Source organism: Natator depressus, chromosome 15 (genome assembly GCF_965152275.1).
Source record: "Natator depressus isolate rNatDep1 chromosome 15, rNatDep2.hap1, whole genome shotgun sequence".
NCBI classification, from domain to species: domain Eukaryota; kingdom Metazoa; phylum Chordata; order Testudines; family Cheloniidae; genus Natator; species Natator depressus.
Window position 1 is genome coordinate 14,592,849 of NC_134248.1, and position 14,905 is coordinate 14,607,753.

General features: G+C 43.4%; 1 protein-coding gene across 3 annotated transcripts in view; it reads left to right on the top strand.

The window, feature by feature from the left end:
• Positions 1–12,907, top strand: part of PI4KA (phosphatidylinositol 4-kinase alpha) — a 95,892-nt gene extending 82,985 nt beyond the window's left edge. For all 3 annotated transcript variants that reach the window (XM_074973112.1, XM_074973113.1, XM_074973115.1), the window contains exons 45-55: positions 792–862; positions 1,660–1,732; positions 2,110–2,180; positions 2,821–2,930; positions 3,614–3,718; positions 4,147–4,272; positions 4,570–4,690; positions 5,843–6,002; positions 8,548–8,637; positions 10,017–10,100; positions 12,249–12,907. In XM_074973112.1, the coding sequence (XP_074829213.1) occupies positions 792–862; positions 1,660–1,732; positions 2,110–2,180; positions 2,821–2,930; positions 3,614–3,718; positions 4,147–4,272; positions 4,570–4,690; positions 5,843–6,002; positions 8,548–8,637; positions 10,017–10,100; positions 12,249–12,300 (1,063 nt within the window). In that variant the 3' untranslated portion in view covers positions 12,301–12,907. The remainder of the gene's footprint in view (positions 1–791; positions 863–1,659; positions 1,733–2,109; positions 2,181–2,820; positions 2,931–3,613; positions 3,719–4,146; positions 4,273–4,569; positions 4,691–5,842; positions 6,003–8,547; positions 8,638–10,016; positions 10,101–12,248) is intronic.
• The last annotated feature ends 1,998 nt before the right edge of the window (positions 12,908–14,905 follow it).

The window sequence follows — 14,905 nt, forward strand, 5'->3', positions numbered from 1 at the left end:
ATCAACCAGAGTCGCTGTTAAGTGTTGCAAAGTACTTGCTTTCCCTTGTGCTGAATGGGAGCCTGGATTGAGAATTCAAGAATCTTGGTTTAGAGTGTATGTATTATTTGGCATACAGGCAGATTTCCTGTTTTGTCTGGGCAGCTTCACATTAATCACGTTAAGTTGTTCTATAGAGCTTTTCTATGACTGCCAGGGAAAGGCCATTTATAATTGCACACAGTTTGGTACTGTATAAACTACGAGCACTGAGAAGGGCTGCAGGCCTTTGAGAGGGCTTTGAATCCAAGGATTTCCTGGGCAGTTCTGAAAGGACTTGGAGCCTGCGCATATAAGAAGCTGTTCCTCCTGTGATCATGTGTTGTGGGCATGTAGCTCAGCCATTTAAGGATCTGTTTTATATCTTATGCTTGGCAAACATGCAGTGCATTTGCCATCAGATTGCTAGGGTGCTAGCTTCGCCCGCCCACACAAACTTAGAAAATAAAATTATAGTCCAGGTGGCCTTTCAACTGGGGAGAGAAGGGAAATAGACTACTAAGGCTTGTTGCCAGCTACTATACAGTATGTGACTACCTTTCCTATCCACTGTTCTGCACAGAGGTAAGAAAAGAGTTTTTAAAAAGGAAAAGGCTTTAAAAAGGTTCAGACTCGATACTGAATTAATGTGTATAAAGCTGCAGCAGTGTAGTAAGAGATTGTTTGTTTGTTTCACATTTAAACAAACAAAACGTTTCTTCCTAGAATAACGGCAGACTTCAGTAAGTAAAATAAATTGTCTTTCTTCCCAGGCCATTCCCTAAAGGAGATGAAAGAAAGAAAGCTTGTTTGAGCGCTCTGTCTGAGGTGAAAGTACAGCCTGGTAAGAAGTGGTCTAATCATATTGTACGTTCCTTTTGCATTTAGCATGAATACTGTATTTTGTAGGAGTGATTCATGGGAATTTCATAACAAATGGGCTCTTCTCTGCCTCTTTTTTAATATTTTTGCTGCCTGGGGCTAAGAAGTGACTTGTTCTGTTGTTGTTCCTTGTCAAGCTAAGCATGAACATGGTAGCACAAATATTTGTATAGTACCAACAGTGTGCATGGCATGTCACAATCCAGATATGAAGATCCCTGCCCCAAAGAGCATGAAGGGAGCAGTACAATTGAAGAGCAAGGTTAAGAAAACCTTTTGCTTTGTGTCACATGTTTTTGGTAGATGATGGGCGGGCAGGCTATGCATGTGAAGAAATAATTTTTCAGGGATGAGACACAACCATCTAACTGCCCTTCCATCTCCGTGTCCTCTGTCCCTATCCCATATTTTGAAAGTCTCTACTGCTCCAAGACCCTTTTTTTTCCCCCTCTGAATCTGACCTTTAAAACTTATTCAGGATTTTTGAGGGATAAGTTTTATCTGTGCCTTTCTGTAATCTGTTTTCTCTGGCAATTAATGACCAATCTAAAAGGTATCCTGTGTCCTTTACAGACTACAGGCTACAGCCTATAGACTATCTTATGGTGGTAGACCGTAATGTATCCATTTCTAACTTCAATATAGATTTTAAAATTACATGAATCAATGTATTATCAAACTTCTAGAACTTCACTCTGTCACGCTAGCTGGTGAATTCACTTCATGTCTATCAAGTTCTCTTCTCCCCTTTTGTTGTAGGCTGTTACTTGCCCAGCAATCCTGAAGCGATTGTTTTGGATATTGACTACAAGTCTGGAACTCCTATGCAGAGGTAATTTGCAGTGTTGTTGTAGCCTTGTTGGTCCCAAGATATGAAAGAGACGAGGTACGTGAGGTAATATCTTTTATTGGACCAACTTTTTTGCTAGTGGAAGGTACAAGCTTTCATGCTACATGGAGCTCTTCCTCTGGTCTGGGAAAGGAAGCAGTGTGTCACAGGTGTAGCTCGTGCTTGCACCTACCACCAACAGAAGTTGGTCCAATAAAAGATATTGCCTCGTCTATCTTGTCTCTTTCCTGTGCAGAGGCGGCAACATGTTGTTTTGTACCTCAGATAATCTTAGTTACAATATTTAGGTCTTTTCTAGGACGTTTTGTTGGTTGGAAACATCAAACTCAACTTCCTTATGTGTGTGTTTGTACTTTCAGTGCTGCAAAAGCACCATACTTGGCCAAGTTCAAGGTTAAATGGTGTGGAGTCAGTGAACTTGAAAAAGAAGGTCAGTAATATAGTTCTTAATCATTTATACTACTAATTAACAGTCAGTGACTCATTGCAGTTTCATGCTTTTGGTGGATGGTATCATTCCAGTAAAACTGGGTTCAAATTTTAATGTAAGGCATGATAATTGAACCCAGAAATTGAATTCTGTAAATTGTGTGGGGGGGGAAATAAGCTTGTTGTTTGAGTTTTAAGAGGCAAATCAGATCTTGTAAAAACAGAGCAGATATTTCTGTACTAAAGAAATTTTGCCAATGACTTTAAATCCAGCATGTAAATTAGGTATATTTGGGTAGTTTAGAAAACAAGGAAACTCAGGTTAACATGGCTGTGCAATGCTTTTTTTAAATCATAAGTTTCAGAAGGATTTTTAGCTCCTGGGCTTGATTTGTACATGTACTTTTCCGGCAGACCATGAGGGCTATTTTGGAATCTAATTTGTATGTATAAATGCCACCTGAACTGCAGGAAACATAATGTCTTCAGGAATTCAGTGTTACTCAGTGCAATTCACCCTGCAATGCAGAAAATCTCCTGTAGACAAGTGAAGGGTTAAGTTTCCAGTACTGTCATTTATTGTGATTCAAGGCTGCTAATTAAGCTCCATGTTCAAGTTTTGCTTTTTGCTCTATTTGCAGGTCTGCGTTGTCGCTCTGACTCCATAGACGAAAGTGGAGAAGAAGGGGTTGACCGTAAGAAAATCTGTTGGCAAGCAGCTATCTTTAAAGTGGGCGATGACTGCAGACAGGTAAAAAGCTTCTATAGTAATTGAAAATTGATTGACAGCGGTTGTGTTTTAAAGGGGAGTAAAAATCACACTGGAGTACCCTTCTCTCTGGAGCTCCTCGGGACAATGTTTAGCTTATTACAGAGACATAGTGAAAGGGGAGAACTACATTACCCACTCCTGGAAAAGTGGTGGAAAGAAAATCTCATACGTTCAAGACACAGCTTTACTCAGTGCCAAAAATACCTGTTAAAGCCTCACGCTCCAAACAGCAAACTTTATTTTAAAAAAAAGTGTAGCTAATGGTAGTTCAGCAGTGGCTTCCAAAGTGATGTGTGTTATGGATTCAAACCGGTTTCTTTTTAACTGAGAAGGGGAATATTGGCTACGATGTTGGAGTTACTCCTACTCCTCTCCTCAAGGAATGCCAAGGATTTTCATATCCGTCAGAGGCAAGCAGATAAGTCTTCAGTGTTAACACCTTATCTGAATGACATCTGTGTACATTGACTTCCTGCCCACCCAAACTACATTTTCCATCTGTTTTTCCTCTATAGATATAGTGAGTGCAACACTACGTACACATCTGCTAACTTTCTGTGGGGTGTTTGTTTGCTCTGTTGTTCTTCAGACCACTTTCATAACCAGTTGGATCTTGTTGCATGACCTCTCTAATACTTATGCCCCCTTTTGTTGTTAAACAGGACATGTTAGCTTTACAAATCATTGATCTCTTCAAGAATATATTTCAGCTGGTAGGCCTGGACCTGTTTGTGTTCCCCTATAGAGTGGTGGCCACAGCCCCAGGGGTAAGTGGATGATAAACTATTCAGACTGTGAACAGAATTAAGCACTGTTGAAAGGGGCATCTCTCTGTCAGCCCATATTCCTCTAGAGCAGGGAATTTTTATCCCCAGATCACCTTCCCCTAAGCTTCTGACTGGGCACTTGCCACCTGTGACACTCCTACCCCCTCTCCCTTGAGAATATGTTGTCTGAGCAGCAGAAAGCGCCAGAGAGAAGTACCTCTGGGAAGCAGTCATGAATCTCCTCTTCAGTTAGTTATAGGAAAGGTGGAAAGTTTGGGACATTCTTTTTAATGAATAAATGGGAAATGTATATTCAGTGTTCTAGACATTTTTACCCATATGTCCCATGAGATCTGTATAGCTGCCATCAGCTATGAAAAATGTATGTTGGGAACGTGCTTTGCAGTCTTGTCTGTCTTCCCCTTCAGTGTGGTGTTATTGAATGCATTCCTGACTGCACCTCCCGTGACCAGCTGGGCAGGCAGACAGACTTCGGAATGTATGATTACTTTACAAGGCAATATGGAGACGAGTCAACCCTTGCTTTCCAAAAGGTAACATACCAACTGGTCAAACAGCAAAATATTGACTTGAGAAGCATTCTGGCTATAAGAAATACCATGACACTGTATTGTATAATTATTACCATAATACGGTACCTGGTGTCAGATGCAGATAATCCTGTGAGCAGGCTATGCACAGAAGCTGTTGCAGGACTGGAGAATGTCATTCATTTAAAATAGTGTAAACATGAATGGAAGAAATTCTTTATCAGATTATATCTGCTCTTGGGATGGTGTAGCACACTAGCCCTCCTCTTCTGAATTTGCTCTAATTTCTCATTTATGCAGGCTCGATATAATTTCATCCGCAGTATGGCTGCCTATAGCCTCCTGCTGTTTCTGCTCCAGATTAAAGACAGACACAATGGCAACATCATGCTGGACAAAAAGGGGCACATCATTCATATTGGTCAGTTGTGTCCCCTTGGCCTTCTGTATGTCTCTGCCGTTTCATTCTGCTGCAAGATATTGTTTAAAAAAATTAAAAAGCCAGTTCTCCTCCTCTGAAGTAATTCTCTGTTCAGTGATTTCAAGATTTCCAAAAGGATGGGAAGATTTCCTGATGTGTGAAAGAAGTGTGCATTTCCGTACAGTATGTGTGATAGTGTGCTGCTTTGTAATCCAGACTTGCAAATTTCTACCTGCCTTAAGCAAGTACTTGTTTGTTTTTTTAATTTTAGATATGCTAGTGAAGTATCATTTGATTTCTTTCATCACTGTATGGGTGCATTTTAGATTTTGTGCTTTAGCTGGTAAGTTTACGTAACCAGGGCTATGTAACCTCTGCACAGAATTTGCGTTTATGGAAATCCACTAATGCGTCAGTGAGAAGCTTACTTATGTAGTGAGTTGTGAAACACCTCACATTAAGTTTCATCTTTACTTTTGTATTCGTGCACTCCAAGTTCATCTGCAAACACACTTCAGAGGAGGGCAATAGGAGTGCATACAATATGTAGTCATAATGTGAGGTCTTGGGCCCACCTCTGTTATCCCTTTCAGCTGTTACCCGCACTGGTAGGGGAGCCAGATTGGAACAGCTCTATGACTGGTATCCTCATGGGCAGAGAAACCATGGATTTTTGTGCCATACTTTGGGGACAGTACCAGGAAGGACAAAGAGTATTTCCGGGAGAGGTGGGATACTGAGGGGAATTTTGCACTAATTAGAGATTCTGGGGGGTCTTGAAGGTAGCCCTTAGAGGTGTGCATTACATAGTCTAGCCTGGAGGGATGGAAGTGGTCTGAGGTCTGCATGGGAGAGGTCACAGTCTCTGGTCAAATATGGGTAATGAAAGGGACACGATCTGTCACCACTAGCTAGGCTATTGTCACATAAGGCTTGAAACCACAGAGAAACTCCAGGCTGAACAGAAGACAGCTGGCCCTTCTTTAGGGGGTGAGCCACGATAGGCTGACTCCATTTACTCTCAAGTCTCCACATGGATTCCTGGTCTCTCTTTGGATGTAATTGAGCATTTAGTTTCTACAGCAATCAGTGCCCTATTAACCAGTACAGTACATTCACTGGTTTATTATATGTTTGTGTGTGTGTGTGCAGATTTTGGTTTCATGTTTGAAAGCTCACCTGGTGGAAATCTGGGCTGGGAACCAGACATCAAGCTGACCGATGAGATGGTGATGATAATGGGAGGAAAAATGGAGGCCACCCCTTTCAAGTGGTTCATGGAGATGTGTGTCAGGGGGTACCTAGCAGTCAGGTGAGAAGGCTTTGCATCTCTCCTCGTTTGTTCACAGCCAGGGGTGCTTCCACATCTAATAACTGATATTTAGTGGATAATCAGCAATTAGCTTTCTTTACTACTTAGTGCATTTGAATCTCATGCTTATCTGAAGGCCGTGTCCTGTGCAAATGAAATCATTGCTCCCCAAAATAGTGAGAACTTCCCTTAGATAATAAACATGACTCTAGAATCTGAGACCTTGCTTTGAACTATGAAGAACTGTGAAAACTCTGCCCTTACCAAAAGGCATCAGCCTGTATTCAGCAGACAATGCATATGATCTAAAATCTGGGAAGGGAAGAGTACTCTATCATGGGCCTGAGCCTATCCCAACATGCATTCCTCTTCTCTAACAATGCCAGAGTGTGAGGCAAGGTGGCTTCTTACAAAGTTTGCATTGACTTCATATTCTGATTCTTGTTCATTTCATACTTGTACGTCACATGGGGGAATTCCTTCCATGTTGATCTTTAAGTTTAGCCCTTTCCTTGCTTCGCTGTACTTCGTGTGTATGGTGTTAATAATCTGGGGTATGGAGAAAACTTTTGAATTCCTCTAGAACCTCTGCCATCAGCACTAATAGGACAACCACATTGAGCTCCAGCTGATATGATGCTTATCAGATGGGGCCAGAACTTCCATTGTAAACCACGTAAGCAGTTTGAGCCCAGCAATCCAACTTGCAGCCAGCCAGTCACAATGAAGATTTCTTAAATCTTTACTTTGGTGCTAGCACGAGTCCAGCACCATCTAACTTGGACTAGGGAGGCAGTCTTGCTTACTGAATAGGGCATTAGGCACTGGCGGTTAAGAGAACTATATTCTGTTCCCCCTTCTGCCACTGTCTCAGAGCTTGTCTATACTTACAGCTAAATCGGCACTGTTGCGATCGATGCAGTGGTGTCGATTTAGTGGGTCTGGTGAAGACAAGCTAAATCAATGACAGAGCACTCTCCCATCGATGTCTGTACTCGCCTTCCGGGGAGGTGAAGTCGGCGGGAGAGCGTCTCCTAAGTTACGTCGACTTGAGTTATGTAACGTAGGTAACTGAAGTAGCATAACTTAGGTCGACTTACAGCTTTAGTATAGACCAGCCCTCACTGTGTATCTTTTGGGTAAATCATTAAAGGTATATTTTCAGACAGGTTGAGGCCACTCTGATGAAGATTTACCCTTTAATCTCTCTCTCTGTCAGATTTTTTCTGTCTAAAATGTGGCTGATATTTCCCACCTTTAGCAGAACGTGTTTGAGATGCTTCAGTGGGAAGCCCTCTGTGGATATGTCTTCAATGCAGAGTTTTCTCAGGTGATTGGCACCTGGCTAGCCTACCCCAAGCCTGAGCTGCTGCACTCACTCATGGGTGTCGCTAGGACTTCTGATGGCATATGCTGTTGTTTTCTGTGCTGCACTAAGTGGAGCCAATTCTTATTCATTTAATTGTGACAAACTTGCCTGCCTTCTAGGCACATTGGGGGAATTGAGGGAAGGCACTGGAGGATCAACAGCACTTGAGTGATTTAACCTGCGTCCTAATTGCAAAGTGGGAAGGTTACCAGCCAAAGTGAAAGCCAACCCGAGGATTAGTCTGTCGTCCCAGGTTAGCCAGGTAGCCTGGTTTGAAAGCACCACCCCACTTGGGTGAGAGTGTTTCATGTGTGGACAGGAGGCGGGTTAGGGGCAACACCCAAGTAAAATAGCCTAAGTTAACTATGCAGTGAAGATGTACTCTATAAGTGCTAAGTATTATTGATGCTAACTTAAAAAAATCAAAGCTTCCTCAGTTAGTAGCCCAACCTGTGTCTGTCTGGGAGCACTCGTCATGTCAGCAGAGTTCAGTGTGTTAATTTTGGCAGGCCTGGGAAGGCACTGAAATGGAGGCAAAAATATCATCTGAATGTTGGGAGTATTCACATCGTGGATGGTGGGTAGGGTTGCCAACCCCCCAGGATTGTCCTGGAGTCTCCAGGAATTAAAGCTTCATCTTTAATTAAAGATTATGTCATATGATGAAACCTCCAGGAATACCTCCAACCAAAATTGGCAAACCTAATGGTGGGGGGTAAGTAATGGTATAGTCGTAGAGGGCTACATGGAGACATTAGGAAATAGTACCGCGCTAATGGATTTCCCATGCTGTTTGCTTAAGAGCAGCATGCTGTTGGATCCAGCTGATTACATTTTTACTATTGCCAAAAGAATGTTACTTTGCCCAAATACTGTTTAGTACCATTCTCCCCAAGGTTGTTATCCATCTCACACCATTCTGCTTATCTGGCTGCCAAACACAGGGGAGCGAAATTGCCTTTGTCGCAGTAATTTAATTAGGGCGACAGACTGTGAACAGCAGTACAGCTCCATCAGCAAACATAAGAGGATTAAACTGTGTAGATTAAATTACAATAAAAGGTGTGATCCAGTCCCCAGCTGAATTCCTCAGTTTATGCTCTGTACCCAGCAAAGGCAGGAAAAGTTTGAGAACTCTAATTGCCTTTTGCCATCTCTCTTTCTCTCTCTCTCTAGACCCTACATGGATGCTGTAGTCTCTCTGGTTACCTTGATGTTGGATACAGGGCTCCCCTGTTTCCGAGGGCAGACAATCAAGTTATTGAAGTAAGTCATGCAGATATCTGTTAACCCTTTTCCTTATTTTTTCACCATAGGAGCATTGCCTCTACTGTTTGTCTTAACGTAGCAGCAGGTGTAGTTTGACCCTAGCCAAATATGGCCTAATAAATGTTTTGAAGGAGAATTTGATTGTTTTATAGCGTCTCTCATACAATAGGGATTTCAAAGCACTGTGCGCAAACTGAGTTAAATTCAACTAGTGCTGTGACTGTGCAGGTAAATAGAGTAGTTTTTAACTGCTCAGCATAGGTTCCGACTCTGTGGGTGCTCCGGGCTGGAGCACCCACGGGGAAAAAAATAGTGTGAGCTCAGCACCCATCGGTGGCCCTGCCAATCAGCTCCTCCCCCACCCTCACCGCAGTGCTTCCTGCCCACTGGCAGGCCCCAGCGATCAGCTACTCCCCTCCCCCCAGCACCTCCTGCCCACTGGTGATCAGCTGTGTGCAGGAGGCCAGGGGGGTTGGGGAAGGAGCAGGGGCAGGAATAGGTGGAGCAAGAATGGATGTGCTCGGGGGAGGGGGCAGAAAGAGGCAGGGGTGGGTCCCTGGGGGAAGGTGTGGAGTGGTGGCGGGGCCTGGGGTGGAGCCGGGGTTGAGCACTCCTGGGGAAATTAGAAAGTCAACTCCTCCACTGCTCAGCATTGACAAACGCATAACCATAGAGGAGAGAACCTGTTTGAAGAAGAGGGATGTTGTCCAGGATCTAAGATGATCCTCTGCACTCTTCTCAAATGCCATTGAGATCTTTAACATTCACCAGGACAGGCACTGAATGATTTAACCTGCATCCTAATTGCAAAGTGGGAAGGTTACCAGCCAAAGTGAGAGCCAACCCGAGGATTAGTACCAAGGATCGTTCCTTGGTCGTTCTTACAGTACAGCACTCCCCTAATACTGCATTGCAACATCAGTAGTTTGGTGTACGTCCAGCTCCTGGTGTGGCACTTAAATCAAACCCACAACCTTCTGACTCTTGCGTTAGCTCTGTAGTCACCATTTCCTACAGTCATTCATTCATTCCGTGTGGTGGGGAGGAGACCGTCTAAGCCCCAACTTACACTATCTCCAAAGTATAGATATTTGAAGGGCAGGAGCTGCAAGAGAAAGGGTGTTTGATTAGGTCTCTCCTCTTCCTAGAGTTCTTGCTGGAAATCCAGCCACAGTTTTACAGTATTGATCTCTTCTCTTGTGAGTACCAATACTCAGGTGATTCTTCAAGTGTCACTGTCTGTGGAATACACTGGGTGCTAATAATTACTACAGGAGAAAAGCTGTACAGAAATATTATGCAACTCTTCGTTTTTTTCCACTGTAAGAACCAGAGGAGCACAGCTAATGTGTGTGCTTTTTCCCCCCCCCATACAGGCATAGGTTCAGCCCCAACATGACGGAGCGGGAGGCAGCAAACTTCATCATTAAGATCATTCAGAGCTGCTTCCTCAGTAACAGGTCTGGCATCTTCTGTCTGTCTTCTCCCGGTCTCTTCCCTAGACTTGGTTAGCCTTTTGAGGGGGTTAAAGATCTTGTGCCATAGGTGGCATAAAGCTCGGTAGTTGTTGACGTCACGGTAATGCAAGATAGCGGCCCTAGCTTGTGACCATACTATACCTTACCATATATTCCCTTTTGTGGGAGTAGAGTATTGCTAAGCTGAGGCAGCGGTTTCCGTTGCCTGTTCTAAAGAACATGGGATTTTCCGTGCCATCGTAGATAACGGCCTAATCAAGTTCAGCATTTTGCCTCCCGCAGTGACTTATGCCTGATGGCTTCCCAAAGCAGCCCAGCACCCCACCCCTAATATTGCACCTAGCTAATTGTGCTATGCTGTTTGAGGGTTGGGAATCCTTTCTGATTTATGTAGGGATAACGTTGCCAAAGAATGGTATTGGCTGGCAACAGGGATCTCTTGCCTACTTTTCTGAATGAAGAGAGATTGTGACCTTCGTGCTCGTTGCCTTTTAGAAAGCTGGGAATATATATGCAGAGGAAGCTGCATGTACAGCCTACTGGACTGAGCATGAGGCTTAGGGACAAGAATGCTGGGATTTAAAATAATTTTTGCAACCGATTTGCTGTGTTGCGTTGCCCAGTCACTTAATCTCTGCAGAAGAGGGAGAGTAGAACCTGCTGTCGGCACAGCAGTTTGAAGATGTAAAGCACTAAATAAGTGCTAAATTATTATTTGTGGAGAAAAGTATAACCTACCCTTCTCTGTGACGACCGTTCCTCTCTTTCCAATCAAACTTCTCTTCATACCTGTGTATCACATTGATGCATTAGTCATCCGACTACTTGACATGACATTGCATAATGCACAATGGTTCAGAAAGAGAACAGCACCTTGGGGAGCAAAGACAGCAGTTTGGCAGCTTGGCTCGCCCAAGCCAGTCTGGGTGGGCTTTGTTCTCTTGGGATGTGGTATTTAGTGTACTGAATAGAATAAAGCACCGCATTGGCTTCACAATAAGCCCAAAAAAACCTTGTTAGCTAATTACCCAGTGGTAACTGTGTTCATGCCTCCTGATACATAAATAGTTTTACAGTGTCCTATGAAAGATTTGAACAGAAAATGAAATTAAATGCAAAACATATATTTTAAATATTAGGTTTAGCTCCTATTGTAAAAGCTGACATTGTCATTTACTCACCCTTGGCCGCCTCAGCTCCTTCTACGATGGCATAAGATACAAGATCATGTCAGTTTCATGTGTGTCACAGACATAAAAGTAATATTTAGGTTTGCTTGTTAATATTTCCACTACTGCCACTCCGGTTACTTCTATTTCCATTGTTGTTCCTGTTCTATTTTAGGTTACTTGGATTTTTATGTGACCCTGCCCTTGTGCAGTACTCTGAATACTACTTAAGTGAATTATGTATTTCTGTCCCCTAAACAGAAGAGTTGATTCGATCTAATCTGCCTAAGGTGCCTCTTGCAAGTCTAAGCACTGAAAGTTTGTTTCCTGCTATTGCATAAAATAGTAAAACAACTGCAGACTTTGCCCCCTTTTTCTTGCCTTAATAAAGTGCAAAGAAGTTATTCTCTTTAGCCTAGCAATAGTGGAAGGTTAGTCAGAGCCATGCTTAGCCAGTCCAGTTAGTGAGGATGTAACTCTTACTAAGTTATAAGTCAGTCTCTCTTTTCATGTTGCTGCACCAGTCCTAGTGTCAGTGACAAAGCATCTCTCAGGTTAGCCTTATAGTCACTAACGTGCCCAACTGTAATATAGTACTGTAGCATAGTTTCCACTTAATGGAATTCAGCTCAGGATTAAGAACTGGAGAGGGAAGTAGTATGAATTTATTTTTTAACAAAGGACCTGCTGATTTAATCATGAAATTATTGAATGATTTCTCTATGTACTCTCAGCTGACTGGCGTCAGGGCCAAATGAGCTCTGCTAGTTTAAACTGGAGCAGACTGATGCGTTACTCATCATGACGCTGCTTTCACAGTGCCTTCAAAGTGGAGGTTTAAGTTTGATTACAGGTTATCATCTGTGCATCTTCATTTCTTTGAGATTTCATTTTTGCAGTTGATCTGCTGATGCATTTCTATAGCCCCTCATTCACCCATGATTCTTCTATTGTTTTGTAGGAGTAGGACATATGACATGATCCAGTACTACCAGAATGATATCCCATACTGAGAGACAAGGAAGATTAGTCTGGGGAAAATGATACTCGTCACATCCCAATGCCTTTTCTCCAGACTAGTAATAGGAACTGTTCAATCACGCTTCACTGTCTCCAGTCTCTCGTGTGCATGTACACATTTTACTGGACCCTGCAACAATCAACAAATCCAATTAGTTCCTCTCTCCACTGGGATGTATATTTTTTTTCTGTGGTTTTCTTGGAGTTGGCTGCAATCATAAATGAACATCCTCCTCTGGTTATGAATGTGTAAATTCTCAGAGGTAAAGCTGGGACGTACAGGAGTTTTTGTGCAATGCAAGGATTTTATAGTGAGTTTAAAAACCCTTAACACACCATCCAGTAGAATCCCCTAAAAGTGAAGGGTTGGAAGTTGGAGCGATGAAGAAGTGTTGATTTGCTCTAATTATACTGTAGAAAAGTAATGATAATCGTCCAAGGTGGTGATGTCTCTGCATCTGTGTTAAGACTTTGCACTGTCTATGGTCCCTGCTACATGGTCAGTATTTCATATGTACATGAAGAATGTATTTTTTTTCCCTTTTGTGTGTGTAAAAAAAACCAAAACTCTACTGAAGATATATTTAATCTATAAAATGTAATAAAGATCTTAGACTTTATTGTGCCTGTATTACAAATCCTTTGAAATATACTCTTCTTTCACCCAAGGGTTGTAAGCTGCTTGGGTTTGGTCCAGCACATCATTTTGCAAGTTTACGCAGTGACTAGTGTTCATGTTCATTGTGGGTTTTCCCCCACCTATCTATAAGAGGAGTCTCAACCCTTCTTCAGCCTTGGGCATATTCACTTTTAAATGGTAGATTATTATTTCTGTAAAGGTATTTTCTGTGCAGGTTTCTTGCACCTGGATTCAACTCTGTAGATTGACATAAGCAGAGCTCCTGACATGCTTAAGGATTTTTGGTCCCCGAGGGCAGCAGTAGTATGTGTCATGAACCAGGACACAAGAATGGCCATAATGGGTCAGACCAAAGGTCCATCTAGCCCAGTATCCTGTCTTCCGACAGTGGCCAATGCCAGGTGCTTCAGAGGGAATGAACAGAACAGGTAATCATCAAATGATCCATCCAGGATGTGGGTGGTCAGGCTTAATAGAGAAGAGGCAGTCAGGCCAGGAACAATGCTGAAGGTCAGAGCCAGAGTCCGGTACCAAAAGTCAGAGCCAAAGGTCACAACCGGAGTCAGGAGTGGAGCGGGAGGGACAGGACGGTAGCATGGCTGTGAACAAGGCTGGATCAGTCCTGAAGCAAGATTAGGAACAGGCAGGCACTGGCGAGATTGTAGCTGTGGGAAAAAGCATTGAGCTGCCAGAGATCAGTTGTTGCTGTTGGACCTAAGAACAGGTTTGCTGACTTCCTCAACCAGTCAAGTGGAGTGGTCAATCAAGTGGCTCTCATGAACTGCCCGGAGACTGTGCAGCTGCAGCAGCAAGTCCTCATTCTGACAGTATCTACGTTCGCCAATCACCACTTTTTCCCCCTATGGCCACCACGGAACTTAACTGTGACCTTGGAAACTTCCAGTAGGTCCTTTCTTTACCTCCCGTTTGAGTTCAGCAAAACAGCTCCCATCTCAGCTTGCTCAGAGTCAGTCCTGCCTTGAGTAGCTGATCAACCTGCGTCCCTTCCTGCTTCCAAGTCAGGTCTGAGTGGTAGTTAAGACCTACCCTCAGAAACTAGCAGTGCTTGTGATCCTCCGTTCCCTAGGTGAATGATTGGGTGATCAAGGACACTGCTCTGCAGGGTGTCAGAAGATCAATCGGCCTCCTTACCAGGGTGTTGGCATTACCAGGGTTTGTGGTAATATACCCAGTGACCCAACAGACAACTAGGGTACACAGGAGCCCAGCTACATGTAACTCAATTAAAACCTCGAGGTAGGGTGCAGGTCATCGCTAGTCTGGCAGAAAGAGTATGCAGGGGCCAACAGGTGAAAGCTGAAACCATGCTACATCTATTGTGTCTCGTGGCTGCAGCCATGTTTTTACCCATGGGGTTTTGTGGACCTCTTATCTTTCCCTTGTTTAAAAACAAAAAAGCATGTTCACATTTTGGCATGGGTCTTGTTCTTTCCCCTAGCTGTGGTTTTATTTTCCTTTTTTGTCTGAGATTCCTTGAACGACCAGCTTTGCAGCAGTGAGAAACCTGCACAGATGATACTTATCGAGAAGAGATACTTATTTACCTGTCATCCTACTTCACTGAAGATACTGAGCCGGATCCTCTAGTCCTGCCAAGCACATCTCATCCAGAAGGCCACAATTGGCTTTCAGCCACCTGTACGCTCTCCTGATCCAGACCCTGGTTCAAATTGAATGCTGCTCTCATTTATGTGTTACTACCCACAGCCTCATTCCGGCAGCCAGAGGTTGCTGTGGGATAGAAGCAACCTGCTGCTCGCTTCACTGTGAATGGTATAGATGATGCCACAGTAACCCATGAGTCTTCAGGGGACCAGATTTGCTTTTTTTATGGCCACTTTGCACCACTGGAGTAGGGCTCAGAATTTGGCCATCATATTTTAGGATTTGCACTCACTTCCCCATACATCTCTCCTCAGAGTTTGCAGGGGTACTTT